Source organism: Scylla paramamosain, chromosome 19 (assembly GCF_035594125.1).
Source record: "Scylla paramamosain isolate STU-SP2022 chromosome 19, ASM3559412v1, whole genome shotgun sequence".
NCBI classification, from domain to species: Eukaryota; Metazoa; Arthropoda; class Malacostraca; order Decapoda; family Portunidae; genus Scylla; species Scylla paramamosain.
The window spans coordinates 14,636,142-14,651,298 of NC_087169.1; the positions used below are offsets into that span (position 1 = coordinate 14,636,142).

Here is a 15,157-nt window from a genome sequence, read left to right on the forward strand (position 1 = left end):
GGCGATGAACGGCTGTTTGTTCCACTGTAAATAGGCAGTGTGGGCGTCACCCTGAGTGTTGATCTTGCAAACAGAATAATATGGGAGGTGTAGATGTGAGGGGTGCAAGGGTGACAGGGTGATGTGTGTCTAGTGATGTGAGAGATGTTGGTGGTGTAAGGGGTTGAAGATGCTAGGGTGTAACAGTGTGACTTTAATTCGTGGTGTTAGGGTGTAAAGGTGTTAGGGTGTGCTAGGGTGACACATCTAAAGCTACAGTGCCATGCTTTATTTATTTGTTTGTTTGTTTTGGAGAGCAGCCAAGGAAAAAATGTATAGAAAATAAAATCTCGCCTTCTGTGCTGTTCTCAAAAAAGAACCAGGGATAGAAGAACCGGGAAAAAGGTGAATGTATTTTCTGATTACATTTTTTATTTATTTACTTCGTATTACTGCAAGGGTGTATGTTGTTATATTACATTGTGCAACTAATGTATCAGAATGCTATGATGAAAGGTTTTGTTTGTTGGTTCCGTCAGTAATTTATAATGATTTTTTTTTTCTATAGTATATCTTCCTTTTTGTAATACTCTGATAAGGAAACTACCTATTCATTTTCTGCATTATTATTTTTCCTTTCTGCCATGGTAATGTTAATCTCATTCCTCTTATCAACAAAATCACCACAGCATTTTCATCTATTCTCACCACTCACCATTCCTCCACCATCCTTCCCTCAACCTTCCTTCTCAACACACCATCTCCACCTATTGTCACCATTCACTCACTCTTTTCACTATTTTCTCACCCTTTTTCCCAACTCCGATTGCATCCCCCCATCCCTGACTATCTTCTCTGTTCTGGTGAGAGAAGATAGTGAATGAAAGCACCATCCTTTCCCACAATATTTCTTCCATCCTTCCCCACTTCCCCATCCTTCCACTCACTCACCATACTGTCTCACTTTCATCCTCCACCTTGCCCCAGCATTCACCATTCACTCACTGTACTTTTTCACCATTCCTTCCCCCTTCCCCAACACTCACACCATATTCATTCACCTTGTTCCCACCATTCATTCTCATTCACTCTATCCCCATCAAACTCACGCACCATCTTCATTAAGTCACCATCCTTTTTCACCCTCCGCCCACACACTCACATTCACACCCTCTCTCTCTCCCACCCACAGGAGTACTGCAAGCTGACAGACCACTCGGGGAACAGGGCGCCTCAGTGTGGGGTATGTGACGCCCTCTCGCCCGACACGTCCCGCAGACACCCAATCACGAACGCTATCGACGGCACGAACTCCTGGTGGCAGTCCCCGACACTCGCCGCCGGGAGACACTACGAATGGGTGACTATTACCATCGATCTCAAGCAGGTAAGAGTTGTTGGCAGTGGTGGTGGTGGTAGTGGTGGTGGTGATGGTGGTGGTGGTGTGCCAGGATGATAGCTGAGTGCCAAAGTGATATAAGTTTCGGATGTGGACACTTGAAATAAGTCTGATGGTGCTGAGAGAGAGAGAGAGAGAGAGAGAGAGAGAGAGAGAGAGAGAGAGAGAGAGAGAGAGCAACAAAAATAATGATCAGAAGGAATAATAATGCGAATATAGTAAGAATAAGCCCCCAAAAATATATAAGTAAGAATACAAAAGCAGATATGTAAGAGAGAGAGAGAGAGAGAGAGAGAGAGAGAGAGAGAGAGAGAGAGAGAGAGAGAGAGAGAGAGAGAGAGAGAGAGACTTTCAATAATGTTACAAACACACCTTCATATCCCCCCTTTCATAAACAATTACATTACAAACACTTCACATCCCCCTTTCTTTAATACCTAATACCCGAACACAATAAAGAATGGTAATGAAAAACCTTTCCCATTAACTTATTTTACAGCCTCATAACAACCCTGCATGAAGCATTAACGCCCCGTGCTTGGTATAATGATGGTAACAATGAAGAAGGGAGTGGAGAGCAGCGTGGCAGTGACAGAGAGTGGATAGGGACGGGAGAACCTTGGCGAATGTGTGTGTGTGTGTGTGTGTGTATATATATATATATATATATATATATATATATATATATATATATATATATATATATATATATATATATATATATATATATATATATATGCAGGAAAACTTGTGCCTGTGGTAATGAGGATGTAGGAACAGGAGGAGGAGGAGGAGGAGGAGGAGGAAAAGATAGTGAAAGGCCATTAGGAAGTAGAAGGGTCATTGGGTCTCGTGGGCGTGGGTGTGGGCGTGGGAAGTGTGGGTAGACTAAATGACCACGCCCGCTACAGAGAGAGAGAGAGAGAGAGAGAGAGAGAGAGAGAGAGAGAGAGAGAGAGAGAGAGAGAGAGAATAATGATGCGAAAAAGGTAACAAAATAAACGAGAGAAATTTAATAACAAAAAGAAAGTCATAAGACACGAAAAAAATAAACATTTGTTATCTCAGAGAGAGAGAGAGAGAGAGAGAGAGAGAGAGAGAGAGAGAGAGAGAGAGAGAGAGAGAGAGAGAGACAACGAATGAATGAATAAGCAAAAAAGCGGGACAGGACACACACACACACACAAAGAGAGAGAGAGAGAGAGAGAGAGAGAGAGAGAGAGAGAGGGGCGGTCGCTGTTATCTGGAGTCGATGTGTATGTATACTGTGCCCCACCACTGTTTGTCTTCCCCTCCGCCTCTATCGACCTGTCTTTGTTTTGGTGTTTGTTTTTATTTGTGCAGGATTATAGAATAGGGGTTTGAGTTCCAAGGTTCCATCTCCCTCCCTCGACTTTTTCCTCCCTAAAAAAAATCACATCTCTTTTATTTTCACCTTAAATCTGTTCATGGTGCTTCGCTGTTTTAGTTATGTGCTTTGATTCCCTAAGCAGCGGTAATCTCCATCCACCAATCAGGCTCAATTATCCTTTTCGCTGTGCACCAATCACCGCCTCCCTCACTCCCTTCCCAGTATTAGGGAATCGAACGCCATTGGTCAGACGCCAAGATCTCCCCGCCAATGGCCACGCGACCTTGATTCTGTATATTCGATGCTCCATTGTTTTGTGTATTTTTCGTCAGTGCCTTGTCGTCGCCTCGGCTCTACCATCTGTCCAATTAAGGGAATGGGTAAAGGAACAGGTATTCATTTAGTATATGTTGAACTAAGGGCGTGAGAGAGAGAGAGAGAGAGAGAGAGAGAGAGAGAGAGAGAGAGAGAGAGAGAGAGAGAGAGAGAGAGAGAGAGACCAATTACAATGACAGGGAGTGAAGGTTGTAGACATATTTATAAGTACGCCTCTTGTGTTTGTTGAGTGGCATAGAGAGAGAGAGAGAGAGAGAGAGAGAGAGAGAGAGAGAGAGAGAGAGAGAGAGTACTTACACGTAGGAGTAGGAGCCAGACACCTGTCCTACTAACCTGACCATAGCAAGGCAGATGGGCGTGCGGTGTGGGCGGCAGTGAGTGAGGAACGGTGTGCGGGGCGTGGGCGGGGTGACTGGTGCTGCTGCTGCCATCGTGGGCGTGAGTGGGTGTGGGTGCGGCTCGAAACACGTCTTTGAAATGCACCCACGCGATTCTTCCTGTGTGAGTGCGCGCGCGTGTGTGTGGCAGTGAGGTCAGTAACAAAGAATATTTTAAAAGGTCACAGGAAGGATATTTAAGTGTTTTCCTTTCCTCCTCCTCCTCCTCCTCCTCCTCGTCCTCCCTCAGCACATCACATGGACACATAAGGCGCCTCAAAGACCACACAACTGTACTCTATGTACTCGTATACGTACGTACCCAGCTCCACCATGTCCTCCGCTCGGTGTCCTCACCCTTGCATCTTAAGGCTTGTATTCATAAACTATTTGCTCTCTTACTGTGACTATTTTCAAAGCCCCGGAGATGAGCTGTTGGATTGTCAGACTGTTTTTCCTGTGAATAATGTAGAAATATTGTTTGTCTGTCACTAGAATCATAGAAACACTCTTAAAAACGTGTAAATTATTATAAACTCGTATTCAGAAACGCTTTGCTCCCTCACCACGACTCTTTTGAAAGGCCATAGAGGTGATAAGCCCGATTTTCAAGACTGTCTCTCCCGTTAATAATGGAAAAATCTTGTTTATCCGTCACTGGAATCATAAGAACACCCTTGAAAACACGCGTCATTTCAACTAGAGGGTTTTGAAAGTAGTGGATGTGCGATCAAAAGTGTTTCAGCATACGACCCTCAGGCTCTGTACACACATATACATCCAGCACACCCTAGACGCCTCACACTTGCATATTTCAACACCACCTGTGCCATAAACCTTTCCCTCCCTTGCGGATTTCCCTCCCCCGTTTCATCTTCCTTTTCCGTCCCGTCTCCTCTTTATCCCCTTTCTAATCCTGGTTCGTCTTATCTACTCCTTCCATTCCTCACTCGTTCACACCTTCCCAAGCCTCCTCCTCCTCCTCCTCCTCCTCCTCCTCCTCCTCCTCCTCACAGCCTCCTCTCCCACCATTAGGATGCCATTGCTCATTAAATCGTTGTTGCTGAGCCTGAACCAAGGAGATAGCGGCGCTGTGTGTGGTGGTGGGGGTGGTGGTGGTAGTGTTGGTGGTGGTGGTAGTAGTGGTGGTTGTTGTAGCTTCTAATGGCGATAGTGGCTCATTGTCTTGTTGAATTGAATAATGTTAGTTGTGTATGTGTGTGTGTGTGTTTGTTTGGGGGGCGGTAGTATGTGTGTGTGTGTGTGTGTGTGTGTGTGTGTGTGTGTCATGGGTCATATGTTAAAGAAAGTATGTCTTTGTCCTTTTCTTTTTTTTTTTTTTGTGTGAGAGAGAGAGAGAGAGAGAGAGAGAGAGAGAGAGAGAGAGAGAGAGAGAGAGAGAGAGAGAGAGAGAATTTTCACACACAATAAGTAAGCTCTCTCTCTCTCTCTCTCTCTCTCTCTCTCTCTCTCTCTCTCTCTCTCTCTCTCTCTCTCTCTCTCTCTCTCTCTCGCAGTGCCAGCATCACAAGAGGCACCATTGATAACAAATAGAACCATGAACCAGGCAGCCATTACCGTGCTATTCCTGTCTGCATCTTGCTGGCACGCAGACACTAAACTTGATGGGTATTATTTTTTTTACCAAGGGGAAGGAGGTCAAGAGATGCATAGACGGACAGGCTGTATATATATTTTAAAGTTCTGAGAAGAGAAAGAGATGGATAGAATTTTGAGGATAGTACCAAATGGAAGGAGACTGACAGATGCATATGCAGAAGGGGTGAATATATCTTTAAATTTATGAAAAGAAGAATGCGAGTAGAATAAGAGTAGAGAAAAGTTTTATACCACTGCAATGTGACTGATAAGCTGCGTGGATGTCTGGGGAACCTTATCTGCTTAAGTGTAGGGGAAGGCTGCCTGCTTATATGAGGGGATAGGCACCATAGCAGGGAATCACGTGAGGGGAACGAGATAAAAGAGACGGAAGGGAGAGAACGCAAATACCCATACTTAACAGACAGGTGGGGGAATAAGGGTCCGTTCATATAGACTAAGGAGCAGTGTTGTGTATCTTGGTTAATAATAGGACAAGAAAATATAAACACCATGCAAAAACAAAGACGTCAACAAATAGGATAAGGAAGGGAGAGTAAATGATAGAGGTTGGTGTATGTAAAAAGGTTGATTTGCAGCGGAGACAGGTAGGAATGGTGCATGTAGGCGGCTGTCAGGTAGGTGGATTATACAGGTGGGTACATAATTAAGGCAGGACAGGTGTGGGGAGAAACGTCCATTTTCTTGCCATAAATAGACTCGTTTCGAAGAGGCTGTGTGTGTGTGTGTGTGTGTGTGTGTGTGTGTGTGTGTGTGTGTGTGTGTGTGTGTGTGTGTGTGTGTGTGTGTGTGTGTGTGTGTGTGCCTTGTTGTTCCTCACTGACTCCTACACTCTTTTTTAGTACACAGTCTCTCTCTCTCTCTCTCTCTCTCTCTCTCTCTCTCTCTCTCTCTCTCTCTCTCTCTCTCTCTCTCTCTCTCTCTCTCTGTGTCGCACACTTTTATTCCAAGTTCTGTAATGTATGCATTAGTCTGTCTGTGTGTGTGTGTGTGTGTGTGTGTGTGTGTGTGTGTGTGTGTGTGTGTGTGTGTGTGTGTGTGTGTGTGACGTGAGTGTGTGTGTGTGTGTGTGTGTGTGTGTGTGTGTGTGTGTGTGTGTGTGTGTATATGTGTGTGTGTGTCCGTGCGTGCATCCCTCCCGGTGACGCACCCGACCGTAACGCCGCCGGAGTGAAAGTAAATAAGAGCCTGGAAGAAAAATTGTCACCACCTGAAAAGTACGCAGCCATTCTGGAAATACTTATGCCGCTGGAAAATTTATCCCGCACCCACAACTATACGGCTGGCTCGGGAATGGTGTTGAGAACCGGGAAAAAAAAAAAACACGTGAATTCCTGACAAAACACCTGCCTACATAGAAAACGAGGCTGGAATTTTAAGGGCGTAATTAGCGTGGGAAATGGAGAAGAAGCAAGTCGAGAAATTAGGACCAGTGAGAAATATTTTTATGTAAAAGTTTCTCGTTTGAATTTGTATTTAAGAGTGGAGGGGAAAAAAATCACAGCAGGGAAGATTGCTTGAAACTTCCGGGGATAAAAAAACAAAAAAAAACAGGGGATCATTTCACAAGTTAAAACTGTAATTTGTTGGAAAAAATATTGTAATGTGAGAAAAGGTTATGTTTCTGCAACGGAAATTCTCTGGAGTTTCTCTCTCTCTCTCTCTCTCTCTCTCTCTCTCTCTCTCTCTCTCTCTCTCTCTCTCTCTCTCTCTCTCTCTCTCTCTCTCTCTCTCTCTCTCTCTCTCTCTGTGTGTGTGTGTGTGTGTGTGTGTGTGTGTGTGGGTGTGTGTGTGTGTGACCTACAACTTTCAATGCACGCAAGAATCTCTCTCTCTCTCTCTCTCTCTCTCTCTCTCTCTCTCTCTCTCTCTCTCTCTCTCTCTCTCTCTCTTTCTCTTTCTGACTCCACTTTTTGCCACAGAACATCATCAGGGAACAACAGAGGCCATGTTAGGTCATTATAGCAATTTTTGGCATTATGAGGAACATGGCAATTTGACCTGTTTGTCTCTCTCTCTCTCTCTCTCTCTCTCTCTCTCTCTCTCTCTCTCTCTCTCTCTCTCTCTCTCTCTCTCTCTTCAGTGTCATTGCCTTTGTTGTTATACGTTTTCTTTGGTTAATTTTTTTGCCCTCGTTTTCTTTCTCTTTTTTTCACTGCAGTGGGTTCATAATACGACTTTCTTGCTGTTATACTAGAGTTCTGTGTGTGTGTGTGTGTGTGTGTGTGTGTGTGTGTGTGTGTGTGTGTGTGTGTGTGTGTGTGTGTGTGTGTGTGTGTGTGTGTAGTACGATCCTCTTTTGATTCCATTTACAAGGACCAAACTAAATACAACATATTTTTACTCCTCTTACAAATGTTGACATGATAGTTTTTTTTTTTCTTTTCTTCTTCTTCCTCTTTTCTCTTTTCTCTTTTTCTTTGCACCTTGGCGTGGTTGGCTGTCTGTTTCATTAGCATTGAGTACCAGTTGGGTTGGGTTAAAGATTCACCTTGATTTGGTCCTGATGCTAACACAAGATGATTTATACGATACACCTTCAGGGAGAGAGAGAGAGAGAGAGAGAGAGAGAGAGAGAGAGAGAGAGAGAGAGAGAGAGAGAGAGAGAGAGATTCCTTAGGTTGCCTCGAGGGGATAGGTAGACAGCATTAGAAAGAGGAAGACGAAGACGAAGAGGAGGAGGAAGAGGAGGGAAAGCTTTGATGCCCCTTTCACATTCACATAGCATCCTTGTGAGCTTATTCCTGTGAAAGCTCAACGACGTGTGAGTGTGGAGGCGGAAATAAAAAAGATCAAATATACTAAATAATAAAAAAAAGGAAAGAAATAAAAATAAAACAAGAGTAACCATGACTTGTTTTCTGAGGATCAAGTGTTGTTTGAGGGCGTGGTGTGTTTGCCTGTAGAGGAGGAGGAGGAGGAGGAGGGGAAGGAGAGGGAAGGAAGAAAAGTGGGTAAGGTTTACATAAGGCAAAAACGACCATTGAGAAAAGGAAAGGGACAGTGTAAATTGCTAGGCTGGAGAAATGTTGGCCACGGAGGAGGAAGCAAGGAAGGCACGAGTGAGTGTGTACGAGGAAGAACATAAATAGAAAGTTAACAAGAAAGGAGGAAGAGGAAGGAAGAGAAATGCGTATCACGGTAAGGCAAGACACAGTAAGAAACGAGAGAAAGAACACCATACGAGAAAAGAAGATAAATATTATGTGTTAAAGGGAAGGAGAAAAGAAAACGAGGAGGAAGCGGAGGAGGAAGAGGAAGAGGAGCGGCAGGGTCTAAGGAGGAAGATAATGGAGGAAAACCTTGTATGGAAGAGAATGATTCCCTGACAGGTGTTAGTGTTTAGAACTGTGGGAGGCACCTGTCACTCCTCCTCCTCCCCCTCGTCCTCCTACTCCCTTTCCTCATTCCTCCCATTACCTTCCATTCCTCCCCTAAGCCCTTTCCTTCACCACCACCACCACCACCACCACCACCACCACCATCTGACCATTGTTTTCGTGTTTTCCTTATATGGATACAATAATAGCGTGCTTCCAGTTTCTCCTCAGTTACAGAACACTCCTCCCCTCCCCTCCCTCCCCTCCCCTCTCCTCCCCTCCCCTCCCCTCCCCTCCCTCCTCCTCCCCTCCCGCAAAGTGCCGTAGTGGAATGCATCTTAATTTAAAATCCCACCAGCCATCTCGCGTCTGGTTTGTAATTCCCTGAGAGAGAGAGAGAGAGAGAGAGAGAGAGAGAGAGAGAGAGAGAGAGAGAGAGAGAGAGAGAGAGTGTGTGTGTGTGCGCCGCCCAGCGAGGTGGGAAACGAAGAGCGACACAGCCCAGAAGAAAATTGGAAATGGTTCATCTGGATGCAGTAAAGTTCCGCATATTACTTGCTATTTGGGTTCCGGGAAGGCTGGCGTGCGCTCCTTTCAGACTGTTTCCTCCTGCCTAGTATAGTGTTCGGTATGAAGTTTCCTAGCTTTGTCAACTTTTTCCATTTTTCACTACGATACGTTTTCCCGACCAGAGTAGTGTGTGTGTGTGTGTGTGTGTGTGTGTGTGTGTGTGTGTGTGGGTGGGTGGGCGGCAGTAATGTCAGCAACACACATGGTACGAAGAATAATATTTCAAATGGTGTGTTTGTGTGTGTGTGTGTGTGTGTGTGTGTGTGTGTGTGTGTGTGTGTGTGTGTGTGTGTGTGTGTGTGTGTGTGTGTGTGTGTGTGAGTGTGTGTGTGTTTGATTGTTTCGAGTGGATACACAGCGTCCTTGATGTTTACTTATTCATTTATTCGTATTATTTTTAGTCAGTCCGTGAAGTACTAATTGGATTACTCTTTTCCTCCCAACTCCTTTTAGATTTGCTAGAGTGGATTATTGGATTATTTATTAACATTTCTTGCAATCTGAGTATATTTAGTCCTTCATTTTCCATCAAGAAATATCTACCTTGCATTCCCTTCACTTTCAACACGCCAGGTATGTCAACTCATCAACTCATGTCTCAAATTACAACATACCTGTAACTTTCCCACAGGTATGTGTTCATGTTATTCTCACCTTCACTTTATTTCTTTCCTCACACCGTCACTTTCAACACGCCAGTTAGGTCCTCATGCTCCCATCACGCTCCCATTCCCCTCTACATCATCTCATCACACTGCCAGCTTTCCCTCACCTTTATTCTTTCTCCTTTACCTTACATCCTCACCTTGAAACACGCCACGTTAGTCACCACTCTCTCATTTCCTCACTTTAAACACGCAAGTCTTCACGCTCCCACATGCTTACTTTTAATCACATTCCCACATCCTCAGTTTTAATCACGCTTCCACATCCTGACTTTTAAGCACACTCCCACATCGTCACTCTTAAACAAGCCTTCACATCTTCACTTTTAAACACACCAGGTAAATCTTCACGCTCCCATCCCTCCCACCACACCCTTTACCAACTCCTCACACCTGTAATCCTCCCGCAGGTGTACCAGGTGGCCTACGTCATCGTGAAGAGTGTCATCTCCCCGCGTCCCGGTAACTGGGTGCTGGAGCGCTCCCTAGACGGCCGCAAGTTCCAACCGTGGCAATATTACGCCCTATCTGACGCTGAGTGCTTGGCGGCCTTCGGAGTGCCCCCTACCCGTGGCCGCCCCACCTACACCTCCGACACTCAGGTCATCTGCACCTCATACTTCTCCAGACTGAACCCGCTTGAAGGAGGAGAGGTGAGGCTGTGTGAGAGGGTGGGGGAGAAGGAAGGAGAAAGGTGCGTGTGGGAGGGAGAGAGGGACGAAGGTGTGTGTTGGGGGATGGGGTGGGAATGGGGTTAGGGTAAGTGTGTGTGTGTGTGTGTGTGTGTGTGTGTGTGTGTGTGTGGGTGTGTGTGTGGGGGTAAGTGGGTGGGTGTTTCGCTCTTTCCTTTCTTTCTTTCCATTTTCTGTTTATTTTTTCAGAGCTCGTTTTTATTCTTTTATTCTATTCTATTTAATTTTTATTTTTTTACTGTGGGTCGTTCATTCATTCTTACTTTTTTCTGGTTTTCTTTTCTTTTTCTTTTCTTTCTTTCTTCCATTCTTTTCTCTTCCTTTTCTTTCTTTCCTGCGTTGGTTCTTCCTTTCTTTCTTTCTTTCATTATTACATTACTTTGCTCTTGTCAGCTTAGCCTCGCATTTTCCTCGCTTTCTTTTGTTTCCTGAATGACAAGCTTCTTTCCGTGTGTTTTCTTCTTAATCTGGAGTTGCAAGGTATTCAGTGGTGCCTTGTCTTGGTTCTTTTTTTCTTTTATACGTATACTCCTTTGTGTCTTCTTCTTCTTCTTCTTCTTCTTCTTCTTCTTCTTTATATTATTATCATTATTATCATTATTATTATTATTATTATTATTATTATTATTATTATTGTTATTATTATTATTATTATTATTGCTGATTTACTTCCTAGAGTGTGTATTTATGTATTTTATTTACGAAATTGTCTCTTAATTGTCTTATCTTAATTATGAACACACACACACACACACACACACACACACACACACACACACACACACACACACACACACACACACACACACACACACACACACGTACACGTCAGAGAGAGAGAGAGAGAGAGAGAGAGAGAGAGAGAGAGAGAGAGAGAGAGAGAGAGAGAGAGAGAGAGAGAGAGAGAAAAGCGGCTTAATAAAGTGGAGGAGAAGTGGACTCTCGCTGGACCTCCCCTCAGGCGTCCACTTGTCTTCATCCCGTTGGAGTGGAATCAAGATGTCCGCCGCCAGAGGGATTAACTTAAGCGTCATATGTAGTACCCTTATGTGCTGCCTGGAGAGGGGCGGCGGCCTCCTCACATGCGTTTTACGGGTCTTGAAAAATGCAGCTTCGTTACATTTTCCATTAGATCAGTGGACTTTCATCACGTTTTTTAGGGGTGTCTTTAAAAAAATATAGCCTCGTTACGTGTTTTATTAAATAAGTGGACCTTCATCATCCGGGTTTTAGAAGGAGAAAAATGCTGAAGGGCAACGGTCTCCTCACTCATTCGGATTTTTAAGAGTTTGTTTGAAAATAGTCCAGGTAAGCTGATCAACAGGATGTATTTGGTAAGGGGAGGAAAATAGTGTATAACCAGAATGAAAAATGTAAAAACCTTTGCGTAATTTAATGTGAAAAGTGCACTGAGCAGGTCAATATGATGCCGCGGATTGAGAGGGAACGAAATGTGTACCCTGATAAGTAAAATTGAAAATGTACCCTGAAAAATTCTTGTTTGTCAACGTGGAAGGTCAATTAAAGCAAGCAAAGGGAGGAGTACGAGCTGGCGGAAATGCTGCTTCATGTATAAGGTAAAAATGAAGTCCATAAAACTAAACCTTTGCGGGCAAGGCACGGATGTAATAATGGGATGAAGAAGCATCGGACATCAGTTTTTTTCCTCCACTTGCTGTTAATTAATAGGATGAGGGAAACAAAAAAAAATATATAGTATTAAAAATAACAAATTAGATATTTTTGGAAAGGGAAAAAAACAAAGCATAAAAACAATTTAACGAAATCTGATCAAAGAAATAGTTATAAGAAATAGTTCAAATTAAAGAACTTAGAAAACATCATGGATATATAGATCAGGAGATTACAAGGAGAAACTAGGTCAAAAAATATAGCATGAAACGAAAACAAATGAAGAAATTAGTTAAAATGTGGAAATACAATGCAGCAAAATGTCTTAATTAAGAAGCCGAGTGTAGGAGGCCTTCCCACACCTTCCCCTGCCACACATTGCCTCCACATCGTTATCTTAGCAGCTCCCACGACACCTTCCTACGTTTCACCGTTCATCGTTGCCACATCTATCTCCTCGTCGTGTCTTACCTCTTCCCACCACACCTTGCTAAGTCTTACCACGCCCTGCCACTCCTTTTTCCATGTGTCTTATTACTTCAACCATACCTTCCTATGCCTTGCCACTCCCTGCCACACATTGCCTCTCCACGTCGTATCTTACCACTTTTCGCCACACCTTCCTGCGGCCCGTACTCTGAAATCCCTCTCACCACGACTGCTTCTCAAGACCACAGATGTGATTAGGCAGATTCTCAAGCGTGTTTCTTATGTTAATAATGTAGAAATCTTGTTAATATGTCACTAACCATAGGAAACACCCATAAAAACCCGTGGCACTTCAATAAAAGGCTTTTGGAATGGAGTGCAGGTGCGGCGCGAAAATGTTTCAGAAGACAGTCCTTTGTCTCACCATTCCCTGCCACTCCACAGATACACACGTCCCTGGTGAACGGGCCGGCCCGGAGCATCTGGCCCGTCTGATGCGCTGCGGGCTTTCACAGAGGCTCGATACGTGAGGCTGAGGCTGCAGAAGATACGAACACTGCACGGGGATCTGCAGGGACGCCCATCGCAGTCTGACGCTTCTGTGACCAAGTGTGTGTGTGTGTGTGTGTGTGTGAGAGAGAGAGAGAGAGAGAGAGAGAGAGAGAGAGAGAGAGAGAGAGAGAGAGAGAGAGAGAGGGGTGGACTATAAATCAAAATTACTCCCAACATCTGTCATACAAATAGAAAATAAAAATAAAAAAAATGGCAGAATAAATTATCGCCATTAATCACAGGAATTAACGTGTTCTCGTAATTCATGCGCTGAACTATTTCGTCGATGGTTCTTCATTTTACATTTTTAACACCTCAATCTATTATTTGTGTAATTATGATGTTATCTGTAATTTTAGTATGGGCTTATTTATTCAAAGTCTGTATGTAAATGTATATGTACCTCCTGTATTATCATTCACAAAGTTTTTTTTTTTTTTTTTAATGACTCGAATTTCATTATCCTGTTATTGAGAGCTGGACGAGTGTTGCTCAGCGTGCATAAATAATCCAGCAGTGTTGTAATTTGACTTCATTCCAGCGTAAATTATTCAGCCGTTGTATGTATGTGTGAGTGTGTGTGTGGAAGAGAAATGTTGTCACTAAGGCAAATTGTTTTTGATTTATCATGTTAATCTAACTCTCTCTCTCTCTCTCTCTCTCTCTCTCTCTCTCTCTCTCTCTCTCTCTCTCTCTCTCTCTCTCTCTCTCTCTCTCTCTCTCTCTCTCTCATCTCTCTCTCTCTCTCTCTCTCTCTGGACAGGCGTTACTTCTACTCCATCAAGGACATCAGCATAGGAGGCAGGTGTGTGTGTAATGGTCACGCCAACGACTGTGAGACGGACAGTCAGGTGAGAAGGCTGTCTTACCTATTGTCACGCGGCGTAAGTAGCAAACAGACACATCCTTCTCGTTTTCTTTCCACTTTTGTGAGTCTACTTCGCCAGATTGTCCAGTTTAACTATTTTTTTTCGTCGTCTTCCTTCACGCCCAGCCTTGTTCGTGTCTGATTCGCCAAATTTTCTGTAATTAAGCCACATTTATTTTTGTATGTATTCTCTTTCATAATTAGCGTGTTATAAATGCACACATCTTTATTTCTTTTTCCACTGTTATTTATGTTCGACTCACTGGAATTCTCTCTCATTAAGCTATTTGTTCACGTTCCTTCAGATTTACTCTTGTTTATTTATTGTCATATCTCATCGCTGCCGTACCTATCTTACATAAAAAAATAACAATGAAAAAAAAATCCTCCACTGCGTGACAAACACTCCTCATGCCTCCTTTCATCTCTGTCTACCCATCAACTCAAGGCTATCCCAGCAAAACTTTATTCATCTCATTTCTCAACCTGATTCTCATGTCTCACACTGTCTTTGAATATTTGACCCATTTATTCAGCAAAGCCTTCAGTGTGTCTTCTTTTATCCAGGTTGCCTGCGTGGGATTATCTCTTATTGATCCATTTCTCACGTTCTTTCATATCTACTCTTGTTTACTCATCGTCGTACCTCGTTAGCCTTCACTGCAGGACAAACACTTCCCCAGCCTCCTTCCTTCATCTCTTTCGGCTCTTCATCAGTTCATGGTTTCTCGAGCAAACTTGTTTTTCCTCATATCTCTGTCTGGTCTTCATGTCCCATACTGTCGTCAACTTTTCCCTTACCACATATATCTGTGTGTCTCTCTTATATTTCATACTGGCCCCTAACTTCAACATTTTGACCCACTTCCTCATCAGTGCCTGCCTTTGAGTGCACCCGCCTCGCCATACATTTAATACCTCCACGCGCGTCGCCCTGTGCTCATTCCCAGCTTTGTTTCTCACTTTTTATAACAATATTCTGCCCTCGTTTCACCTGCCACCATTTCACTCGCAGCTCTTGTTTGGTTGCGGTAAGTTTTTTTTTTTTTTCTTATTTCCCCTTATCCTTCCCTCATTTCACCCGTGCTTATTTCACGGCATTTCACCATTGTTGCTCACTCGAGCCTGACAGACTTACATTTCACATTCCACAAAACATACAGCTTCATTACATCACAATACTCACCGCCTCTCTCTCTCTCTCTCTCTCTCTCTCTCTCTCTCTCTCTCTCTCTCTCTCTCTCTCTCTCTCTCTCTCTCTCTCTCTCTCTTGCAACACTCAACAGTCACCCCTCGTAGCCTCTACACTCTTTTTTTCTCCAACACAGGACTAATCTTCTCATTTTTTTTCTACCATGTGCTTTTAT

The 15,157-nt window shown here is 43.7% G+C and overlaps 1 protein-coding gene across 1 annotated transcript in view; it reads left to right on the top strand.

Annotated features, from left to right (window-relative positions):
- Positions 1-13,773, top strand: part of LOC135109690 (laminin subunit alpha-1-like) — a 58,034-nt gene extending 44,261 nt beyond the window's left edge. Inside the window, exons 3-6 of the mRNA XM_064021246.1 lie at positions 1,172-1,366; positions 10,028-10,270; positions 12,815-12,979; positions 13,686-13,773. Coding sequence (XP_063877316.1) covers positions 1,172-1,366; positions 10,028-10,270; positions 12,815-12,865 — 489 coding nt within the window. The 3' untranslated portion in view covers positions 12,866-12,979; positions 13,686-13,773. The remainder of the gene's footprint in view (positions 1-1,171; positions 1,367-10,027; positions 10,271-12,814; positions 12,980-13,685) is intronic.
- Positions 13,774-15,157: the final 1,384 nt, after the last annotated feature.